The 7,905-nt window shown below is 39.1% G+C and overlaps 1 protein-coding gene across 1 annotated transcript; it reads right to left on the bottom strand.

The window, feature by feature from the left end:
• Positions 1-4,530: 4,530 nt before the first annotated feature.
• Positions 4,531-7,096, bottom strand: LOC146312741 (C-type mannose receptor 2-like). The gene is made up of 5 exons (XM_084739428.1): positions 7,060-7,096; positions 6,484-6,861; positions 5,115-5,533; positions 4,685-4,790; positions 4,531-4,544 (listed from the first exon to the last, which is right to left on the bottom strand). Exons 1-5 carry the CDS (start codon positions 7,094-7,096, stop codon positions 4,531-4,533), a joined length of 954 nt encoding a protein of 317 aa, XP_084595554.1.
• Positions 7,097-7,905: the final 809 nt, after the last annotated feature.

Genomic DNA, 7,905 nt, shown 5'->3' with positions numbered 1-7,905 from the left:
TACAAAGTCAGAAAAAATATGTATATAACTATTAAAAAAGGATTGCCTTGCATGTGTTACTGCTACGTCTAGCACTGCCACAAGATGGAGCCATGAGACCACAGAAATGTACAAATTTAACTTCCAACACTAAAGAATACAATATCTGTAATACCTTACACTTAATTAGACTAACTACTCGAACTCTGCAGACTCCCCTGTAGTCTAGAACTGCGGTGGAGAGATGGACTGTACCACTTGGATAGAGAGGGGGCGGAGCGTACCATTCCTAAAGGGAGAGGTGGAATAGTCTAAGCGCTGCTGGTCTTTTTAATTTTCCCTGCAATATTTTAAGTGGTCACGGGGAAAAACTGATGGCAAGGCTGAGCAACAATGCCCTGTCTAGTTCTAGTTTATTTAAGTCTATGCTTGTAACCAGTGTGACTTCAAAAGCAAGTATCGTTGTTTTACTACTTTATTTTTTTTTAATTTTTTTTTTTTCTGGTGAAATTTACACTTCAACAACTGTAGCCAAATCGATCACCATACATAAATTATTAGTTGGCCTACCTGCCTTAAAATCTGCTGTTGTACAGCAGGATCATTCAGGTCAGCCTCAGACTGGAACTTTAACTTCGATCTCATTTTGTGCCCATCTTCAACCTTTTGACAGGCAAAATAGTGCCTTGTGTCACATTTATGATCCCTCCATGTGCCTGTCTCTGTGCTGATCACGGCACATGCTGCCCTGTATTTCCCATAGTTGTCAGGCTGGCCAGTGTGCCACTTAGTGAAGGTTCTGCGGCTCCGGTCAGACCAGTGAGACCACTGCTGTCTTTTAAGACCAGTCCAGATTTTTTCTTTAAGCAGTGAAGTGATGCGCCTATTCTGAAGCATTCCCGTCACCCTGACGAGGTCTGTATACTTGGATTTGCAGTGGTTTTTGCACCACCTTTAGGTCAGGTGACATTAGATCATAGATCGGGGAATAGGCTGCGTTCGTCTGCTATGTCTGCTGTCCCCTGCAGTTTCAGGTAAGACAAAAGTAATAAGCTCATTTGAGATTCAGTAATTGCAGCTGTGAGATAAACAGGAGCGATAAAATTACTGATTTCACCACTCGAGTTTGGTTGAACATGAGAGAGTGATATTTGGTCTATATAAGGGCGGTTTCCTGTTGGAAAAGGCTGTCTTGATATTTTGTTGCTGACTATCTTCAGCAGGTCATTGCTTAGCTTCCATGCTGGTATTCGTCTGTGCGTCTTCAAACTGGGGGCACACTCACTGCAACTGCAACAATATTTTTAATGTCTTAGGTACATTCATGTAGGTCAGACACTTAGAAAATGAACAGGTTAACTAAGGAGGATCCATTTCAATGTTGCAACTGGCTTTTTTCTCAGACTAGGACCCATATTTGGTTTCCATAAGTGATTGAGGAAATCCTGAAGTAGTTATGTAAAATCAACATCTTCATCTCATTGGGCGTGAGAACAGAGCTTGAACTAATTTTCATGCGCTATCAGGTGGTGAAATGAAGCATGTGACCTTGTGCTTAAAGGTTATTCACATTATTAAAGGATGTGAGCAAACTAAAGGTGACAGACATAGAAAGTACTGTATCAGTACCAGTCATTTTAATCCTCTTCAAAATACATTAAGACTCTCTGCAGTTTGGTGCTGGGCAGTGTACAGTGACTTATACTTGACTGTGAGCAACACTTTTCTCATTACATGTAGTCGTTTGAAAATATTGCTCAGATAAAAGAAAACATTGGTGAGTCCAGTTTTAAATGTTGATCTTTTAAATTTTGATTAAAATTGAGATGAAATGCAAAATGTCTTTTCAACCCTTTCAACCTTTTACCTTTCACATCCCTGTCATATTATTCACCTTTTTAATATATGCCAAAGAAAAATACAAATATCGATTTCTTTGAAGTTTTATAGCAAAAAATCCAATGGTGTTTTCTTCCTGTAAAACAGAATATGATGCATGCTTTCATAAGCTAGAACCAACCACTGTCAACCAATAATATCATGACATCTATCTGTCAGTCAGTCTTCTTAGTTACTATTTGTGGTGTACAGCTAAAGCTAAGATTTCTTTGTTATGTAGCTAGCAGCAGTATACAGTATTATTTTGGTATGTCTTCCAGGGTGTTCCCTCCCTCAAACCATGTTTTGTCTCATCAAAATCCAGTGGTTACAGGTCCTCTGGCTTGAATTTATTCATTTAATTCACTTGATTCACTGAGTTGGGTGAAGCTGGATTGTATTTAATAAAGAACATGGTCTCTGATTTGACCCCTGATGGCTGAGTTTCTGCAAACCTAGCTGCTATTAGCAGCTAACAGAACTGGGCTCAGTAGCCTCCCAGTGAACACAGCTGGACTGCAACTGAACACCAGCCTCAAAGATCAACAGGGAATACAGTACCATGGTCATTTAGAGTTTCCTGATGGAAGGGCAACTTACTTGTTGCTAATGTAACTACATTGTAGTAACAACCCGTGTACTGTATTCCCTGTTGTCAAACCTCCATCAGGCGCGAAGACAGAGTGTGGTCCAAGTTTCAATGTGTTCACTAGGAGGTCCAAGTCTAGAAAGAGTCAGTTAGGTAAATGGGCAGCTGTCTCGCTGAATGATTGGGGAGGTGTTGTGTTTAGGCTAATTCAGCGCTATTGACCACTGTGACAAGTCTTTCCCTGGATGGATAGTTTACAGGAAACATGGAAATATGCAGAAGCAAATGGCACTCTGATTTCTCTCTCATGTGGAATTAAAAATTGCAGCATGTGCCTCTACCAACACAAACCTACTATACACACAGACACACTCTCATGGGACTATATCAAGGCATAGGTCATAAAGGCAGCCCCTTTCTTAATTTTCTGTCTTGAAGTAACAAATGAACAAATACATAAAGAAGGAAATAACAGATGTTCTTTGCACTCTTGTTCCTCACAATCTGCCCTGTATTTCACTATGCATGCACATCACAATGCACATCACAGGCCAACTCTGAGAGATCAGTATCAATACAAATATCTGTAAACACTATAATGTCCCAGTTCTCCAGATTTATTGCCCCAGTTTTCACCACAAATAAAGAGACTTCAAGGGTGCAAAAGCTCACACTGCACCCTCAGTTTAATATTTTGCACCCTCAGCTGATATTTGAACAACATATGCAAAGATGGTAGGTCTGATGCAGGGATTGTGCATCTCCCTGTGCACCTGCTATTTTGATTCATGTATGTGCAGCAGCAAAACATCTAAGGAGCTGAGTGAAGGTGAATATAGATCAGTGTGTGTGGATATCATTAGTCTCTGACTAGTCACATCACTGGTCTCATAGGTCAATGACAACTTAGCAATATCAATAAACTGACTTGGTGATATTACATTGGACCAACGCTATTTTAGCATATGTGTGAATCATCGTAGTTCAGCCAATAATATGTGATCTCTGTGTAAATGAAAATAATATTCATGATGTTTTCATTTGTGTATAATCACCTGAAAATAAGAATAATGTTTTCTTTACATTAGAATGAGTCGTTTCTACAGTAGCCCTGGACAGAATGGCTCTAAATAGGGTCTTTGGTTTGTGTGTTAGTTTTGGAGACACTGTATGTTTCCTTACATGTTTGGACGGAGAGAGTGATTACAATCTGTAAGTTCACTGCTAGATACCTGTAAATCCTACACACTGGTCCTTTAATAAAAGTTCATTCGTGTTTCGCAAGTTAAATGCCTTTAATGTGAAGCTGCAACAGTAGGGAATGTTCAGTTTGCATTAGCAGTACTTTGTACAGCATCTTTTCCTGGATATTTGCCACATGCACCAGCTTTGTAATACAACAAATATATAAATATTACATACTTTCATCAGTGGCTGTTCTGTGGGCTGGATGTGGCCTGTAGATTGCCAGTAGACAATCTCTGTCCCACACACTGGTCCTTTAACTAGCCACAGGACATTACTGGATGAAGTGGCTTTGCATTAATGTTCCACATTTAATTAAGTACCACAAACAGAAAAGGTCTTTGCAACAAACAAAAGATAAATCACATTATAAGAAATTTATTGCTATGAATTACATTAGATTGTTATCTATGATCATTATTAAAAGATCACAAATCAAAGCCAGAATAAAACTGCTAAGCATCAAGCAATTAAAGTTATACATTTTCAAAGGGGAAAGCATATTTAAATAGGACAAAAGCAAAAACATGTTTATACTTTTCAAAATCATTTCAAACCTCACTATGTGCTCTGAATTCTGCTCACATATTTTAAACTCAAAACATGCAAAAAGATCCAGTGAAAAGAACATTTTAGGTATAAAAAAGCTGTTGCTGCACATCATGCACCAAATACATACCAAGTGACATCAGTGATATATTACCAGTGATGGTGTAGAAAACGTAATGAAACTACAAAAAGAACTGAAGCATTATGTTAGATAAATTGGCTAATTTTGGTTTGTTACTGAAGAGTGTTAATTTTTAAGAAGACCATGATGTCCTCTGCAGAATGACTGCTCAGCCGGCCGACCCTAAAACAGACAGAAAACAGAAATCATGTGGTTTTATCATGAAGTTGATGTCTGGGGGTTTCTTATGGAAGATTAGATGGGACAATCAATACCACTCACCAAGAAAGTGCATGTCTAAAATAAAAATGCAAATGAAATACCTTCCTCTTCCTCTCTCTTTTGTTCCTTGTGAAAAGTCTGCCCATCTGTCTCAATCCAGCGGAGTTTAAAGTCTGGTAATACATGTTTCTTCAGCTTAGCATGCAGCTGAAAAGAAACAAAAATTTTAAAATGGTGGATATCACATCATTCAACCTTTAACGCAAGTCTTCCTTTGCTTTTCTTCTTCTTTTTAAAACCAGAAGCACAAGCAAACTTGTGAAGAATGGACTAAACAGAGTCTTTATTTGTTATCATAGAACGTGCAAATGTTAGCATGGCCAGCTAACTAGCTTTGAGGGCTTTCATATCAGAAAAATTGACTTGCTTATCACTGAGTCAGTCCAGCTCCCCATGTGGAACTTTACACTCCAACAACTCTCACCAAACTCATTATCAGCATTACATTTAGCAGCTTCAGACTCACAGTACCTGATCTAAGATCTGCTGCTGGACAGCAGGATCATTCAGGTCGGCCTCAGACTGGAACTTTAACTTCAACGTCGCTTTGTAGTGTTGAAGCGTTTGACAGACAAAATAGTACTTTTCCGTGCACATAGTATCCAGCCACTTTCCTGTGACCGTGTTGATCACAGCACATGATGCCCCAGTGTTGTTGGGCTGACCTTTTTCCCAGTTACTGAAGGATCTGCGGCTCTGGTCAGACCAGCGAGTCCAGTGTTGTCTGTGGAGACCGATCCAGGCTTTTTCTGACAGAAGTGAGGAGATGTGCTGATTCACAGACATGTTCCTCACACTGACAAGGTCTGTGTACGTGGACCTACAGTATGTCTTAGCGTTGTGCCACTTTGTCCTGTTTTCCACTAGAATGTACCTGGAAGGACCTTGTCCTGAAAGAAAACAGGGAGAAAATTAGGAAAATGGATTGGACTGTGCATTGGCATTTTGCCCTACATTGATACTATAAAAATACATTTATATCGTAGAATCAGACAAAGGGACTGAATCACGGTGCTGGAGTGGCAACAAAGCAACTTATTTATTAAATACAGTTTTACAGGTGAGGTTCCCCTGAGCTGTTTGAGCTCAGTCCTCAGATGTCTTCAAGTCCTACAAACACCCCTGTTTCCACCCTGATGAATCCGATGAGCTTGAAACTGGTGTGTATTTTTAAGCATTGGTTCTCTATCTGGGTTCCGGGCCCTCCTTGGGGTGTGTGTGTGTGTGTGTGTATGTGTGTGTGTTTGGGGGGGGGGGGGGGGGGGCAGAAATCACAGAAGATTGAAGAACATGTCAACTAAAATCACAATTTCAGGGCTCTAACACCTTTTCCAAAGTCAAATTCAAGCACTTTTTGAGCATTTTCAATCTTTTCCAGCACCTTACAGTTGTGGTAAATAACATATTTAAATACAAAGTTATTATTTCACCTCTTCATTGCATTAAATCAGGTGTTACTGTGCTATTATCAACCAAAATTATGTTCTGTGACAGCATTCTACAGAGGGGTGACAAATTAATTCCTATTGGGACTGAAATGCACATTTTTTTTCTAATTTTTCCTTGTTTTTTCTTTTTCGTTTTTTCTTATTTTAAGTTTGAGTCTTCCTATTCAATGAATGGCTCCATCAGACAAAATAATATCTATGCCATCTTCAGACTACTACACGTTTCTCCAAGGACAAAAGGTTGAGAACCACTGTTTTAAACTCATGTCCTACTAATTGGTAGCTTTCAATAAAACTTTTCCCCCTGCGGTGCCTGAGAATGCCTGTAGAATATTTTCTTTGAAACTCTAATAAAGCAACTTGGAACAGAGATCAGTAAAAGTTCTTCTTACCATAATAGCAGACTGCAGGATGCCGTTCCCAACAATTAGAGGTGCCCCACTCCCCATTTTCTGTCATCACAGTGCAGACCTGCGAGATGCGTTGAACGACAGGCTCACTTGATGCCCAGTTGGTGAAATCTTTACTGTTGTTGATCGCTACATTTCCCTGCACCCACTTCCATCCGCTCAAACCACCATGAAGCCCGATCCATGCATGATTTCCACGGCCCTGCAATAGACGGAGCAACCTGTCGTTGTTGCCTCTATTGTCTACAGTTGCGAGGTCAGTGAACTTCTCTTTGCAGTAACTCTGAGCTTCAGCCCAGGTCTTTGCTGTCCTGACATGATGGTACTCTCTGACGATTCTTGCAGACAGAACAGACAGACCTGATGGATAAAAGACTGTTTTTCATTTACACTCAAGTAGTCTACTGCAATACAATAAACATGCAACAAATATAACCATGTGAAATGATGACTTGTTATAGACTGTCACAGAGATAACATGGTTCGATTCTGAAGCATTTCGAAGTGTCTATCTCACACATTTAACACACAACATTCGCATACAATCATTTCTCTGACCTGAGAGGGTGAGAATAAACAGAAACGTCGTCTTCATCCTGGAAACAAAAACATGCAGAACATGTTAATTTCTCTTCAACATATGAAAAAGAATTACCTGCAGGACTAGTAACAGAAGATTAGTTTTGCCTGAAAGTAAAAACTCCTGAAGAATCTCAGGGGTGGAATAATTTGATATGTGCATTGGATTCATGTTGAGCTAAATTTGAGGAAAACAAATTTTGAATCTTAGCATCTTAGCATTAGACGTCAAAGGTAACATTCTATGACATCCAGCTTTACATCTACATGTTTCACACTCATGACAGGTCTTATTCGTGTTTTATAAGTAGTGAGGGAAATCTATCAAACAATTTCAGCTCAGAGGTCAGAGAGTCCTACCTTGGAAAGTTCCAGCTTTTGTTTCTGCAGGTTGTTCCAACACATCTCAGACCTTCAGTAAGTGTTCACCTACTTTTATTCAGTTACTGCCCTCCTTAACTAAAGTACTTATGCAAACCCAATGTCAATCATTTTCTCCTGACTTCAGAAAACAGGATGCAGAAACATACAAATCATAATGGTGAAATTGAATGATTTAACTCGGTCATTAAGAATTAATTTAATTATTTAATTAATTTATCCAAAGACACGAGAGCAGCAGGAATTAGCATACAGCATTCACGAGTGAAGAGGCAGACATACAGATACCTATACAACTCATTAAAAAGCTATTTGATTATTTTTGGAGGAGTTTATATATTTAAAATAATGTTTGACAGAAATAATTGTCATCAACACTCAGATATTTTATTTAAAGGGGAAATCTGTAATATATTTGCTGTAGTAAATCATAAAATGGCCATA

The sequence above is a fragment of the Lutjanus erythropterus genome, chromosome 16 (genome assembly GCF_056507025.1).
Source record: "Lutjanus erythropterus isolate fLutEry1 chromosome 16, fLutEry1.hap2, whole genome shotgun sequence".
Lineage (NCBI taxonomy): Eukaryota > Metazoa > Chordata > Actinopteri > Lutjaniformes > Lutjanidae > Lutjanus > Lutjanus erythropterus.
The sequence above is the reverse complement of the archived record's forward strand: the minus strand, read 5'-3'. Positions and strand labels throughout refer to the sequence as shown.

Excerpts from the sequence above, each read along its gene's own strand:
- LOC146312741 (XM_084739428.1), bottom strand. The coding sequence starts at position 7,096 with ATGAAGACGACGTTTCTGTTTATTCTCACCCTCTCAG. Across the intron at positions 5,534-6,483 it reads TCCTGCAGTCTGCTATTATG|GACAAGGTCCTTCCAGGTAC; the intron begins GTAAGAAGAACT and ends GTTTTCTTTCAG. Across the intron at positions 4,791-5,114 it reads AGCAGCAGATCTTAGATCAG|CTGCATGCTAAGCTGAAGAA; the intron begins GTACTGTGAGTC and ends GTTTCTTTTCAG.